General features: G+C 43.6%; 1 protein-coding gene across 1 annotated transcript in view; it reads right to left on the reverse strand.

Moving 5' to 3' along the window:
• Window positions 1-16,027, reverse strand: part of CEMIP (cell migration inducing hyaluronidase 1) — a 101,262-nt gene that overhangs the window by 42,352 nt on the left and 42,883 nt on the right. The window contains exons 2-6 of the mRNA XM_036389677.1: window positions 7,952-8,059; window positions 4,923-5,075; window positions 4,127-4,265; window positions 3,110-3,346; window positions 2,560-2,739 (exon numbers count right to left, since the gene is read on the reverse strand). Coding sequence (XP_036245570.1) covers window positions 2,560-2,739; window positions 3,110-3,346; window positions 4,127-4,265; window positions 4,923-5,075; window positions 7,952-8,027 — 785 coding nt within the window. The 5' untranslated portion in view covers window positions 8,028-8,059. The remainder of the gene's footprint in view (window positions 1-2,559; window positions 2,740-3,109; window positions 3,347-4,126; window positions 4,266-4,922; window positions 5,076-7,951; window positions 8,060-16,027) is intronic.

A 16,027-nucleotide genomic window follows, 5' to 3' on the forward strand; every position in this document is an offset into this window, starting at 1 on the left:
AGGAAGGACACTTTATCACTCAGCACTCAGGATAGATTTTTTTGTTATTATTATTAATTTGGTAAACCAATTTTGAAACAAATGACAAAATATTATGGTGCCTCAAAAATAAGAAAAAAATTAAAAGAATAAGGAGTTATTCACTTCTGCAGCTCATGGTTTGGCCCCATTTCATGTGTTAAAATACTTGTTTCTCCCTGTTATTTTGCCTCTAAAAATAGTTTTAAAGTCGTTCAACCCTGACACATAAGGACACATGCAATCTGTTTGGGCTGTATGAAATGAAGCGACCAGAGCCAAGCAGGAGATATTTGTGTGGAATTCCAAAGAGAATAACTGTGTCATCAAGTGCAAAAAGGCTTTCTCTTCATTTATTAGTAAAAGGGGAAAAATAGCTCACACTGAAAGAGTAAACACACTTTTCAGAAGGAAAACAATAGGAGAGGAATGCAAGATTTTCCTTTCATTCCTAATGAATGTTCTGGACTCAGCAAATAGGGATTAAAAGAGATTCCAGGAGCACAGAAACATTTCTGAATAAATCAGCATTGTGCATCGGCTCTGCTACAGCAAGGGGGAGTTGCACAACTTTGCAATCTGGTTGAACACTGAGCAAGTGGAGACGGACAGGAATTTGCCCATTAACCCCCACCAACACCCCATCCAGAAACCAACACAATCTATGACTGAATTGCACTCGTCTTCTCCCAGGGGTGCCCATGGCCAGCCCCAGCCATCCTCAGGAGCTGAGATTTGACAGCCAGGATTCAGCAGGAGCAGCCAGCAAACCCCAGTGCTGGGCAGTGAGTGGTGACAGGAGTGTTAGAAATAAAAATCCATCTGCTCTCCTCAGTCAGAGCCTGCCATGGCCACAGAGGTTAAAATGCGTACACATGTGTGTAATTTTCTCATTCCGAACAATTTTTTCTAAGATACTAAAAAAAACTTTCCAAAAGCACCTGTCAAGTGCATACATCCTAATTCATAGTTATAGATGTACCTGAAATGTAAATCACTATATCTAAATCTTGTTACACTGAAAGGGAAGTTCAATTTGCTTTAGAGGAAAAGCTTGGATACACCTAAAGCTGCCTGTGCTCCACTGTGCCATCAAACTGCTTTTCTAAGTCAGGTCCCAGCTGCCATCCAGACAATGTGGTTTTTGAGAACTGATGAACTTAAACTCTGAGAACACTCCTAAAAATATGTTATTTTAAATAATGCACCAGATATTTTTCCACACACCAGTATGCTGGTGGAAGACAGTGTTGGCCAATTACTACTTCATTATTTATCCACATGTCTCTATAATTCATGGAATGCAATTTTGTGGTATTTCAGATAACAGCATGGCAAGGATTAGCCTTTTGACTGCAAACAATAGCAACACTGAAAGTCACACTTCCATGGATGAATTTCTGCAGTATTTCCATTATAAACATTGATGGCAAAATGATGAGAAGCTCGCATTAAAACACCACAGCAGCCTAAAAAAACCAAGTGCAATTTACTTTTATAAACATGTGCAAAACCCATCAATTCCTTCCTGTAGCATCACTGGGGGAAAAAAGTGTAATGTTCAAAAGTCACATTCTATTTCCCTAATTCCAGCATTTGAAAAAAACCCAGCAGGCTACTGGACTCTAATATGGGGTCTAGATTTGAGAGCAAGAATTGCAGTGATGGAGATAGCCTGGTTTTGGAGACCATTTCTGCCCCCCTTGTTGATTCTTTGAAATGTGTTGTCTGGTGCCCAGGAGCCCCTGTAAGTTTTGACACAACCTCTTCATCAACCACCCCAGATCTTGCTCCATCTGTGTGTGCCCAGCTGACAGATGTCTCTTTCCACAAACTCCTGTATTGAAACACTTCTCCCTACAAGGCAGATTTTGTGTCTGTGTGTGTGTTCTGCAGACACTCTCTTAGTGCCTCATAAAAAAAAGCCTACATAAATTGAGATAAACACAAAAAATATAATGGCTACAGTTGGGTAAATAGCAAATATTCTCAACAGTCTGTGTGCCAACACAGACACTGTTTTGGCCACAGAAGTATTTACAGTCCACACCATAAATCCATGTTTGCTAAATTTCTGTGCTGCACAAGTCCCCAGACCTGTATTGGACAAGCTGAGGAATGTGCTGTATGTGTGTCTGTATGTAGCCAGGGCTGCACAGCAATTATTGTACCCTCCTTAATTCTCAGCCCATCTAATCCTCTGTGTGTGTATGAATATGCTTCTTAAATCTTTGGGGGATGGCTTGAAAATAAATTGGAATAAGCAACCTGTGGGAACAATGTCTTGGAAAACCATCTTTTTTAATGTGAATCATATGCTATTCCTCAATCTGCTAATAAAAATACCCAATATAGACTCTGAGTGCATCTGAAACTATCCAATTAACTGCTAAAACTGCACATTGAGATGTTTCCCTCTTTTTTATTTTTTTTTTTCCCATGTGAAAGAACTTTGTGACTTTGAAAGAGTGGAACTATTTGGACATCTCAGGAACATAATAAAGCCTCTGTGCTGGGAGAACTGGCAGGACTGGCACATACCTAAACCCAAGGTGGAGGAAATGCTTGCTGCCCAGTTTGGTCATTGCTTTCCTGGCCAAGTCATCCAAGTTTCTGGATCCTTCATCATTCACTGCGACCGACAGGATCATGCCATTTGCAACTCTCCCCAAATACTGAGCCAGGCGGACACTTTCCTCTTTTGCTCTGTAGGTATCAAACCTGAAATGATCAAAAACACCCATAAACATTTACTGCAGCAATCACCACACCTTTATGTACTGAAAAGCAAGTGCTATAAAGAAAGAACTCTTTTGTACTGCTCACTGTAATATTACCCTGCTGCAAAAGCACTTGTCTAGCAGGGTGTCTGTTAAACCAAATTGATGAAACTCTAATTGACAAACTGCAAGGTATAACACTGCTCACTCTGTGGTTTTGGAGATGGCTGCTCCAGGAGGAATTGTACAGACATGCAATTACACACCCATTTGAACAAGATGCTGAAATGTGTGTGCTTGAGCTTGCTGAGATGCTGTCCCCAGCCTGCTCCCCAAGATCCTCACATCCAGGCAGCCAGAGGGTCACTCACCGATCGGAATGGACAACTGCCCCTGTCTTTGGGTCAATGACATGGACAATGACACCCCGGTGGCCCCAGCTCCTCTCGAAGTAATATCCACCTTCTTCCATGCCACCAGGATGGAGAGTCTTGTTTAGGAAAGTCCAGGAGAGCTTTTTCTTTCCATGGATCTCAAGAGTGCCACCTTTGCTGACTCCAAGGTACTTCTGTCCGAAGTAAGGATTTGGCTGGGTGCCGTCATCAGCTCTGAAGCAGGAAGGGAGGAAAGGGACCAGGTTTGGGTTTGTTCTGAGTCAAGGAACCTCTCTCCTTGTGCTGCCAAGACCCAAGGAGAGAAGGTTCAAAGTTTGCTGTGCATTTCTTTCAGGTATTCCAAGAATCAGGAGCTACCCCCATTGTACAGAAAATCAATTATATTAAAAAATAGTAGCAGCTACCAAGGACTAAAAGCAATCTGGAACATAGCTTATACATGCTTTATTCATTATATCCAAGCCAGAGGAAGCCTGGATACCAGACTGAATGGGATTTCTGTGTTTTGAATTCTGGAGGCAGGCAAGACCCTAGCCAGGAGCTAAGAGGTCCAGTGGTTATTAAATGTTAATTTAGCATCCTTGAAATTTTAAGAGATCCTGTACCAATCTGCAAGACAAATGTATTATCCTTCAGCTCACAATTCCCATACAGAAAGAAAGGAGGTTTAGAGAGGAGAACTTTCAGACAAAAATAACTCCTCAGGTTTTAAGCCTATTCTGGAAAATCAGTTTGAGTTGTGGGAAGGTGCATGCTGATTCGCTAGCATGCCCAAACACCCCAGTGCTCATATCCCAGTAGAAGAGAAAAAATCCCAAACCTGCATCAATTTTTGTTGACCATTTAAATTGTTTAAAAAGTTACTGAACTTTTCACAGAGTGCTGATGATAAGTATACCTGAGAACATGCAATTTTAAGGAACATTTTCATTCCCCGACGTGGAAGAGAGATGCCAGAAGGTTCTAAGGTAGTATTTTATCATGCATACGTACCGCCCATATAGGATGATAACCACATTGCCTTGGTAAGGGCACAGCTCACTGCCAATGTGCAGCTCTCCATCATTTTCAATGAGTATGTGTCTTGTACGCAGAATGATGGGCTGCGCATCATCTTTGATCACCAGTTTTCCTAAATAGAGAAGGTTATGACATTTGCTTTATCACCCAGCGGTTCTTGTGAGGTTGTGGTATCACTGTGCTAAACCCAATGCTGAGCTGACATCTCAGTTTTTGAAAAATTCTCTTCATGCACCCCAAAACAGCTCTCAATACAATTCCTGAAAACATTGGTTTTTATTCAGTCCAGGTCTTGAAGAGTGCCAATAAGATTTACATGGAAGAGGACTAATTCAAAACTGGGAGTTAAGATGAATGGAAGCTATTCATGCCAGCAACACTATGGCTCTGTCCTTGGAGACAAAGAGGGACATAAGCATCTGCCCTGTCCTGAGGCCCTGATAACACAACTACTGTGGTGTGATGCTATTGGGCCAGTGGTTTGGTAAAAAAAATGTTTTTGAAGCAGATTGCAGAAGTAGAACTGATCATTACACTGAGCTACTCATGTAAATTCTCCAGACAGGACAGAAATTAGCCCAGGTACAATGGCTAAAGAATCTCAGCACCTCAGCTACCACCCAGCCCTGTACTGAGGTAAAGCTGTGTTTGCCCAGTTGCCACCCGCTTCTCAGCAAAAAGCAAGAAGCTCTCCCAGCACAATCCACAGGGATTTAAACAGTCTCAGTGGAGAGCAGGGTGCAGGCAGCCTTGGAGCAGCAGGTTTTACCTCCATCAGTGATGTGGATGGAGTGCACAGTTGCAGAAGAAGAGAGCAGCACCTTCCTGCCGTTGCGGATTTCAACGCGGTTTTCTTCGTTGTGACCTGGGTTCCACACTTCTAACTCAGGCTCTCTGTCAGGACATGTGACAGCTGCTTCTGCTGGGCAAAGATGGAGAGAGAGGACAATCAGTGTTTGTTGGGAGGGAGACAGGAAGCTCTGCACCTGGGCATCTTTACAGTATCATTCAGCATCAGCCTCTTGGCTGACTCCCCGGAGCACAGCAGTACCTCAGTGCACCAGGGCACATGTGGGTCACGACTAAAAGAAAACAAACAACAGCTTCAGCTCTATGGTTTTCTGTTTTCTGGAAGAATGGAAAAACCCAATGCAAAGGAGCCTTGCAGGGGATGCAGTTTCTCGAAAACTACTGAAAAGGCACTTTCATTGAGCCCTTCCTGCAGTGACATGTATCTCTGTTCATACCATCTATACACAAAGCCCAGGGAAGGTGTTGATAAAAGGATAAAAATACTACCTTTAAAAATGCCCCCAAAAAACTGCTTTGTTTAATATAAAAATGCTAAAATATGTTTGCATTATATATTTTCACTGGAGACAGAAAGAAAAAGAGATCAAACTAACATGGAAACACCAAGGACCAAGCAATTACCAGTACATCCAGCAACAGAGAGCAACAGGAGCCTCACAAGTGTGCCTGGGTTTGTGAGCTTTTCCAGGCAGAAGCAATGAGGATTCATTCACTTTGGGATCACACATGTGCAGTCTCCACACACCAATTTGATGATGGGCTGCCATGACGTGTTAGTCTGAACAGCTCTCATACCACATGCAAGAGTCTCATGTTGCAACTATTTATTTCAGATAAAATATTTCCCTGGTAAAACTTCAGTTGATATGTGAGCCTCTAATCAACAAATATGATATGTCTTACTGTAATCAACAAAACTGTGAGTGAGAGTCTCAAGTGTGATGCATATTTTCTGAGGGTAGAACCCTTTCTAATCCCAGGAAGCTGAGGTCAGTGGAAGTTTGAACAATGAGTCCTTTGCCTTCAGAAAGGGCTGGGAGTTCTCACCAGCTCTACAATTTTTATCCCTTTAAACAAAAACACCATGGAGGAAAGCACAGGACTAACAAATCAGTGATGATGGGCATGGGATAAACACCTTGACCTCAGCAGAGTTATGTCTCTGGAACTTGGCATAGAAAAGTTGGGTGGGTTTTGACCCACAGGTACTAATGCCTCCAGGTAATGGAAAGGACAGTGATGTGAATCCAAGCAAGGAAACATTTTCTGCTACTGGTGCAGTCAACTGGCAGTTGTTTTGTGCTGCTACTGTGGAACTTGAAGGACATAATTCCACTGCAACCAAATCAAAATCTGTCCATCTGCATTCAGTTTCCCTTCACATTCCTCCACCAGCTTCATATCTTAAGAAAACAATAGAATTGGACCAGCCATGGGTTTAAAGACTCCAGAGCCCCAATAAATATCAATTTTCAAGGTGAGTGAGGGATGTTTCATGTGGGCTGCATAGACCTGTCTCTCTGAAGACTTTCCCCATATACATGAAGTAAATCAGAGAGGGACAATAATCTACCAGGCAGCAAGTCAGATACAGATAAACATCCAGGAGCTGATTTTGATACCACTGTGCCAGCTGGAAGCTGGAATTGCATTAATAATGTCAGAGGCACTCCCTCTGATTTACAGTAATTGAGAAAAATGAGGAGGTGTTTCTGGGTTCCTACCAGAAGCCACACAGAATTAATAAAAGTTAGAAAAGATAAATATTTCAGACATGGAATGGGGCTTGCATTGTAAATAGATGTTCAAATATAACTGCAATACACACTGACAACAATTAAAAAAAAATAAGTCTGTTATTTCCCTGAGAATAAGGATAATAGAAAAAAATTGCTCATGATGAGAAGTGATATAAAACCAAGAGAATCAACTCAAATGTAAATGCATCATTTATCAATTATACCTTAATTAACCAATTCAAATGTAAAGGATAAAAATCTTATTCATTTTTTCATTTACTTGACTATGCAAGGAGCTTCCTACAGTCTCAAAAGATGGCTTGTGTCCCCAGACTCATTATTTTGAAACAGAGAGGCACACAGGGAAGCCTAAGGAGAAATCAAGAGGAAATTAGGCTGATGTTTGGGATGACAAACAGCAAAAGCCAACAAGCCAGAAGCAGAGGACCCAAATTCCCAATTTCATTAACCAATTTGTAGCAGGAACTTTGCACATCACCAGCATCTGCTGTGCCAATGACACCATCAGGCTGAGCATCTTCTGCCAGCTGGTCCAGTTACCTTGACAGCTTGATTACTGCCTTCATTGTCATTTTTTAAATAAAAGTGAAAGTTCTAACCCAGCACAAGGAATTAACTGAATGTTGGCTTCTTGACCAAAAGGGCCTGAGCACAACAATGAGAGGTTGCTCCATGCAGCTGCAGTGTTGGGCATATGGGCTCTTTGTTCCAAACAAATACAACCCTCCAAACTAGCTGTACATAGAATATGTAAATCAAGCTCCCCTTTCCCCCTTCCCTAAAATGCTTAGTAAAAAAACAGCTTGGAGGAGACAAAACCCAAGGGACAGGGACGTCCCAGGTCAGAGCTTTTTGCTCTCCACATCTGGGCTTGAGGAATGCAGGAGAATGCTCGCTTTCACCTCCCTCAGCCACAGCTATTAGACCTGAGGTTTCTTTTGCTATTTCTTTGTGGCAGTTTGTTGGGTTTGTGTTTGGTTTAGGGATGTGTGGCAGAGTCTGAGGCATTGCTGAGGGTACTTTCACCTGCTCAGAAGTTTTAGTCTTTGACACTCCAGCTGCCCTTGGCTGGGTAAATTGGCACACCAGAAAACTGCTTTTCTCCTCAGTTTTTTCACTCTTTCCTTGACTCTTTTTATACAAAGAGTGAAAAGCTGATCAATTTAAACCTATTTAAAAAAGCATTACAAACCATACCCTTTTTCCCCATGGCAAGAAAACTTACCTGTGCTTACTGAAGAGACTACAAACAGAAAAAACCCCAAACTTCCAGCCAGACACTTGAAGGTAGTTAGAGCCATTTTTCAGGATCTTCAATTCTCCCTATGGATAACTGTGAAAAAAGAATATCAGGAAAATGTCACTTTTTTTTCTCAGCTCATTCACTGCACAAAAAAAAAAATATATATAAAGAAAGAAGAAGAGGTTAAATCCAGTTTTATGCCAGACCACATCCACTCCCGTTCAGCTCAATGGCTGAAAACACCTTTGCACTGATTCAGGACCAGCCTGAACAGAGCAAGGAGCCATGGGCAGCTCCTCACCCTTTGTTTGGTTTAGGATCAACCCACTCGGGAATCCAAATAGACACTCAGAGAGCAGCCACCAGCTGTAACCAAAAACGCCTTAGGAATGTGGCATAAACACATCCAGTGTCAGGCCTCTCTAGGGCTGCATATTCACGTGTGCTAGAAAGTAATGAAACACAACAGAGAAGGCGTTTGCAGAGTGACAAATTTTCGTGGAGTAACCTTTCAGTGGCACCTCTCTCCCCCCGAAATACCCACACATTTTAGGCAGTGGTGTTCTGTGTAACCCCCAGATAAACTGTACTCACACTTCCAACCTGAAGCATGCAGTTTCTTAGATTTCAGATCTAAGAAAATATTGTCTGTTTAGTGTGCCAGCTCAGAATTTTCTTGCAGAAACCAAAAGCTGCTTTTGAAACCAGTCTACCTAATGTTGTTTTTGTTTCTTCCGTAGCCAACCCCCAGCAAAAACAAACAAGCAGTGTCATGAAAGTCAAAGTTAGAATTAATGTGATTGTCTCTGGTCTCCAGTGATTGATTCTGCAGCTCTGCCCCGGGCTCATGACAATTTATTGACATGTGTATTCACAGGGAGGCAAGGACACCCCTTCTGTACTCATAAGGCACTGTTTAAAATTCACATGTAGTCCTTGGAGTCTTTAGGTTTTATCATATAAGCCAGTGTCTGGGGAATATCAAAGACATTTTTTTGTAGCTGTCATGTCACATCCCACTGCTGAAACTGGATAAATGTATGCATCACACAGTTTAGTTCAACACAAAAAAAAAAAAAAAAACCACTGAAAAACAATTCCAGGGTACCCCAATTCCTTTAGGGCAAAAACAAATGCTATTTTTCATGTCACTTGTTAAACAACAACAAAAGCAACAACAAAAACACAAGAAAAAGGATGAAAGAAGCCAGGATTTATTATGGAGCAAATTTTGTAGTGTATATGTAAAACACATCTGTGCGGTTCATAAAAGGTGTCACAGCTCAAAGTACAATGACAGGTTCAAAACACATGTAATCCAATGATTGCAGTAAAAATAGCACCAGGACCAGATTTTACAGGAAATATTTTGCCAGGGAAATGTTTGTTTGCTTTGGTGTAGTGTATTTGACAGCCCTGAGCTCTGGAAACAGCATAGTCTCAGGGCTTGGTAGAGTCTATCAGGTGCTGAAATGCTGTTAGAGAGCAGTGGAAGAGAGGAATGCACTTAGCAGTGCTATAACTTTGAATGATGCACATTATCAGAGAGCAGCGCCGTCGCCATGGAATTTGTGCCAGAGCCAGGCTGCACGTGTCTGACATTTTAACAGCATTCACCACCAGCTTTGGATAAGCCAGAGCTCTTTCAAAGAAACATTATTAGAGGTACACCCAAAGTACAGCAGTCACCATTAAAATGCCAGGATTTATTAGTGATTATTGCACAGCCTGATCTGCAGACCCAGTCATTAGGCTCTGCTGGAATGATTGAGGAAGAACTAAACAAGAGGCAATACCACAGGATGGTCATTGCAGAGGAGCAGCATTTCTCACAGTGTGCACACAACTATGTGTTAGTGCTCTATAAAGCCAGATTCCAACCAGTGAGGTTTTGGTCATAAAATATACTCAGATGATATAAGGTTTCACAGGAATAAAAAGAAGGGACTGTTTTTCTGACAGTGGCATGCATTTGCTCACCTATTGCTCTGTAGGTAGCAAAGAAATGTTTTTGTTCTGGCCCATTAAAACCTCAAAGGAGCTTTTTTGAAACCTTACCTGTGATACAGACCTGTAGCAAACTAGTAGGAAACTACATCAAGAAATTTCTCAGCCTTTGCTCTCTTTAGAGCCAGGAACTGCACAGTACTCACCATCAGGTTGTGGAAAATGGCTTCTGATTTTATATCCCTTGTTGCTCACCAGGGACTGCTTCTCTGATTGCATCCATCTTCATCAGCAGAGCTCAAAACAAGCAATCAGACACTGGGAAGACATGTCATTTTCAGAGGCATCAGCTGTGTGCCAGGGCTCTGATGTTTTCACAGTGTCTGATCTGCCCCAGCCCAAAGAATCTCCTGCTTATTTTGTGACTGAGGCAGGGTGTTTGATTCCGAGTTCATTGCAGTGTTAGTATTAACTGGCACTTGCCTTGGAAAGGCTGGGAGCCAAGAGGGCCAAGAGGATCTGACTCCTCTGATTCAGCTCTGACTAACACCAGGCTGGAAAAACGCTGCTCGGAGGATAATCTCAGGAATTTTCCTTCCAAACCTCTCCATTCAGCATCTTTCCCAAATACTGGGTCCAAGCAGTGGCGTGTCTGGTTTGATTGTTCAGTATGAGAGGAGGAAGAGATAGTGACTGCCCTGGTCCCTGTGGTGCAGGAGCAGGCTCAGGAGCAGTTATCTCCTGCCAGGCAGCGCTTCCCTGGCTCAGCAATGGGAGCCCAGGGGATGCAGCCACGCATCCTTGAGCAGGCTCCAGCTCTGATGTAACCACCAGTGTCAACAAATCTCCCTGCAGACTGGGGCTCTCACAGCACAAGGGCCATGCAAGTGGCTGCCTAAGCCTCACATCTCCAGCCTTCCTCAAATACCATCTGGGACTTCTCTCTTGGGCGAGAAAAGCTTTTATATCTAGCCATTAAAAGCTGCCTGGCAATGGCAAGTGGGACTCATATCCTTGGATCTGGCAAGGCAGACTCTCTGAAATGATTCCCAGCTGCTGAACCTTTCCAAAAAATGAACAATAGCAGCAGACAATGCTAAAAGTAGATGCAGGAAACCATCAGTCCTCAGCTGGCTGCTACCAGGTGTCAGCAGCGATGCTGTACTAGAAAGCACACTGCAGAGAGGAATCCCTTCCACCACCCTGCCCACGGCTTTAATGCTGGAGGCAACACACTGAGGACAATTCCGAGAACAAAACAGTGAAGAAATGCTCTGAGGAAGCTGGATCCTCACATGGTGGGGTCACACAGACACCCTGAATCTGAAGGGTCAGAGCAGAGCTTTGGGTCATTCAGAAACACACACCGTGACTCGCCCCCTTGCACAACTCTGGACCAACCACCCAAACCTGGCAACAAAATTTTTTTAAGTTACCCCCAATACTGGGTGTTTAGAAGTGCTTTTTAAGACTGAACTGACACTCTTTGGAGGATGCACCTTCAGCATCTGCTGGAGGCTTCTCCTTTCAGTTTGTCAAGCAGGGCGTAATGGGATCATTCACAAACCATTAAAAAATGAGGCAAGGACTGGAAAAAAGCAGCAGCTACCTGATGTCTCCTGAAAAAGATGTCAAACAGGGGCAGCAAACCACGTGGCTCCTGTTGCTGCTACTGCCCAGTGAAAGAGACCACCAACCTGCATGGGGGCAAAGCAGGGATCCAGCACCATCCCCAGAGAACAGGGAATGCTCACAGGGAAAAAAAGCCTTTTACATGATGGGGAGTGAACTCCCAGCAGACACTAAAGTGGCCCAGGGGCCCCTCTGCAAGGGAGATGCTCTCAGAGACCCTGAGGGGTCAGTGCCAGGGCCGTGGTGCACCAAGCCCAGACCCTCCCACAGCCACCCCTGATGCTGAGGCTGCAGCAGTTTCTGGTCTGAAGCCTTGCTGCATCTTTGCTCATGCATATGCAGGGAGGCCAACATCGATTTGGAAGCTGATCCTGAGAGAGGGAGGAGCTGTTGAATTAACGCCTCTGCTCCCTTCTTGCTGACACTGCATGGCAGCAGGTCCCCTCGCCCTGCTCGTGGAATTTCGCATTTTAGCCCCCACTGGGAAGATGGATTTGAGGTGCACATTTGCTTTTCTGACCTGAGAACATGCCAGCCCTTGCTACAGTGACATACAGAGGGGATTTTCACACACCCAGCCGCAGGCACAGCCAAAGCCTTCAGAAAATAAACACACGAATTTCTGGGGATTGCTAATGGAAATGCTGTTCAGTCCCAGAGCATGGCAGAGCATAGCTGCCTCTGCTCCACATCTTTTTCTTCTGCTTGCCACCCACACATCAGCTGCTCGTTTTTACTAGCAAGAGGAGGAGGATTAAACTCAGGAACAGACTTTAATTCTCAATGAATCAATACTGGAGTCAAAAGCAACATTCTGACTGTTTTCCCAGTGAACCTTGGTTTCTTATAAATTTATCTAATAACTTTCCCAACAAGAAGGTTCTGCTCACATATTCTGTATAAACATCACTGCAAATTCCTTGGTTCCTAATGTCCATAAAAATAGATTCTGAATGAGAAGCAGAGTTAGAGGAAATTTTTACAATGAATAAATTAAAGAAAAAGAAGGTGTTTGCTAATTTGTTGTAATATTGGCAAACTATTTTGAGACAGAAATAAAAGGGGAAAAGTAGGGGTTTTAAAGCTATACTTTTTTTAAGAATTTACTCTTTTTTTTTTTTAAGGCTTACTGACTTTGAAGAGGAAAGGAAGCAATTTTTGGCTCTGTTTAAATAAAATCATTTGCAATTCCCATCACTCCACCCATCTGAGGCTGACTCTCAGTTTCACATGCTTTCGAAGTGCTCAGCATTTCACTGAATTAAACCCTCCTCCACCACATGAAGTTTTCAAAGCACCAAAGCAGTGGAGAGCTGAGCCCCATTTGCTGAGGCTCAGGGTGCACTGACTCTGCTGTGCCTGCTGCCAGCCAAGCTCGTGCTTCCAGGGGATGCCAGAAATGCAGAAATGCTCTGGGGATGACCAGAATGGCCACACACCCCGACTGAACGGGATGTGCTGGACACACCTGGATTAGCTGTGAGCCCACAAGGACACACACAGTCCCTGTGGGCTCCAGCACAGTGTTTGGATATCCTCAGGAAATCCCAGGAGGAACAGGGCAGCTTCCTTCCAACACAACACCCATGCAGCACTTACCCCACAGCTTCATTCCCACAGGCTCCTGGTGTGTGCCAAGCTAGCAGCAGCCTCTGAACACATCCCCTTGGATGTCCCTGCAGTCCCTGGAGGAACAGTACCCTCTGCAGAGCGCCCCTGCTCAGAGGGCTTTCTCCCTCCCAAGGCAAGGAAAGTGAGTGCTGTGGCTGAAGAGGATCACAGCATCCTGAATCCTCTTCAAACTGCTGCTTTTAAATACCCAAATAACTGCATCAGGATGTAAATATTTTTCTTTTTGCTTTTGTGGTACTTCACTGTTTGCATCTGGCTCGCCACGACTCCACGCCTTCCTCTCCAGGACATTTGCCATTTGCTCTCCTTCTGGGGCGGGAGGAGGAATAGAGATTTTTCAGAGGTTTAGGCACATTCCTCTCCTTCCTTCACCAGGCTCTTCCTTTGCCAATTGTTTAGTCTCAGCCTGGGGTTAGAGCTCTGCAAAGTTTTATTGGGATCCAGGGTCTGGACATGTCACAGATTATCAAATAAATCTCCCAGAAGCTAAAAGCTTGCTCTGTGAGTACTTGTTCCAGTGCTGGGCTTATGCTTACCAGCCAAAAATATCTTGCTTTTTTCCCCCTGTGCAGCATCAGAAATCACAACAATTAGGTATTAATAGGAGTTCCAAAAGACTTCAGGGATCTCCCCAGAGGGTCAGTGCCAGCTGCTCAGGCTATTGTACCATTCTCTTTCCCATGATGTCCCTTGCATCATGATTTATCTTACCTTTAATGGGCAGCATCACTGATTTCTCCACACTTTCTGCCAAGCCAGGACCTCTTCCCAGCCAAACCCAACTCTCACCTCTCCCACCTGGTGTGGGGATGGGTTTCCTTTTCTGCCTGTAAACCTTCTGGGTGTCCTCTCAGCCTACATCCCAGAACCATGGCAGAATGGGTGTGATGGAGGCAAGTTTCCCATCCAAGGCATTCAGTCCCCACTCAGAGGCACAAGTCAGCTGGCCAGCACATGGATGCCAGAGCAATCACTCACCAGGGAGCAGAAGTCTGGCCAACAAAACACTAACCTTTCCCTGTAGCAGCTTGTTTGGCCATTTCTGAGAATGCCAGAGAAACAACAGGACATCAGTTGCACAACCTTCACCTACCTGTTTGAGCAGCCCTTGTTATTCAATGGCAGGGGTGATCTGAAATCACCTGTCCCACCACTGTTGTCACCAGGTAGCATCATGTTCAAGCCCAAGTGACTCTTTCAGCATTTCAGGGTCACTTTGTGCCTAGCTGCAGTCAGGGAGGCCATCAGTTTTTTTCTCACTTTGCATATAAATCTCTTATTTTTGTCTTTACGTCAAACAGCTGCAGCATAAACATAAAGCAAAGAGAATTAACCAATAATACTGACAATATTTCAGTCCTCAATGGGAGCCAAAAGTCAACACAAGCATTGCCTGAAAGGAACACAAAGCTTTACTCTAAGCAGCACATACTTTATCCTGGGTTTTGTTCCTGTAGGTCCTTAATTAAGTGTTCACATCAGTTAGACAAACATCATTTGACTAGTCATTAGCTTCAGACAGAAACACATTTGTAGCTCCTTGTTGTGCTCTGAGCTCAGTTTGATTAGAAGACTTTGTCACAAGATCACTGCACACTGACCAAGCAGAGGTTGCTGAGTTCACCTAAGATGCCACAGCAGATGGACACCTTTTTTAAAAAGCAGACATTAATGGGTAAAAGCAGGAATTAAGGGAGAATTCCCTACCTTTGCTTAAGTTCATGTTTCCCTAGAATTGCTAAATTTCCACGCCAAATTTCATTTGTAGTCCCACAGTAACCACAGAGCAACACTTGCCTTTAAAACTTACCTTTGGTACCAAATCACAGATATGTTGAAACACTTCCCCCAGGGAAGGGCAGCCCACAGACTGCTCCTGTTCTTCTCTGTAAGGCACTGATTGAAAAATAAAGCTCTACCACAGAGGGTAAGGTGAGAATATATTTATTGGTTATAAAATATACAAGTGAACACCATCAGTTTGGTACAATCTGGTAAGAACAGCAGGTTTTGGTGGTGGTGCTGGGCTCTGCCTGGCTGGTGCTCCCCAGCAGTGCCCCAGGGCACCCCAGCCTTTGCAGAGATGTGCTCCAAGCAGGTCTGAGAAAAAGAAAATTTTAGTGGCTCAACAGTATTATCAGGACCCTGATATTCTTACAGCTTCAAGGGAACATAATGCTGAAGAGAAGCAGCTTTCTGATAACCAGCATGATTAAAGACTTTAATCCAGGATGGTTTGGCTTGTCCTTTATAGCCAAGCATGGCAAAACTCCCTGAAAAACAGACACAAGGAGAGGAGTGACCCTCTGGGTGTGGCAGCTCACTTACCAGCAGCACAGCTTGGGATCCCTCCACACATCATGGACCTTTCTTAGCCCTTCTTCTACTTCTTGAATTAAAATTACAGAAAATACAGGAGAAAGTGGAAGGAAGTGGGAATGAGCCTCAGTGAAATTGTAAACTTGCTGCCTCATGGATCTGCTGGTATTTCAACAAGCTAAGCCAGGTACCCAGATGTCAGTTAGCAAAAATGTTATTTTACTCTTTATTTTTAAATAAAACTGGTACTTCTACTTATCTGACTACCTGAAAATGGTTAGACACTTTGAATCCTTCTTTTATTAGTTTACATCTGTTTCATCCTGTTATGCCTTAACTATCCCTCATGTCAACTCTGCTCTGGTTCTCTGCTGTCCCAATGTACAAAGGCATTATGTATTCTCCCATTTTAATAATAATGTCTTGTGTTTATATTATGTTTTTCATTGCAAAGACTCCCAAGGCTATTTGCAGCTGGCTGGATCGAGACCATTCCTGTAAACACTCCTAATTTAAATAAAGTTTTAC

This window comes from Molothrus ater, chromosome 13 (assembly GCF_012460135.2).
Source record: "Molothrus ater isolate BHLD 08-10-18 breed brown headed cowbird chromosome 13, BPBGC_Mater_1.1, whole genome shotgun sequence".
Taxonomy (NCBI): domain Eukaryota; kingdom Metazoa; phylum Chordata; class Aves; order Passeriformes; family Icteridae; genus Molothrus; species Molothrus ater.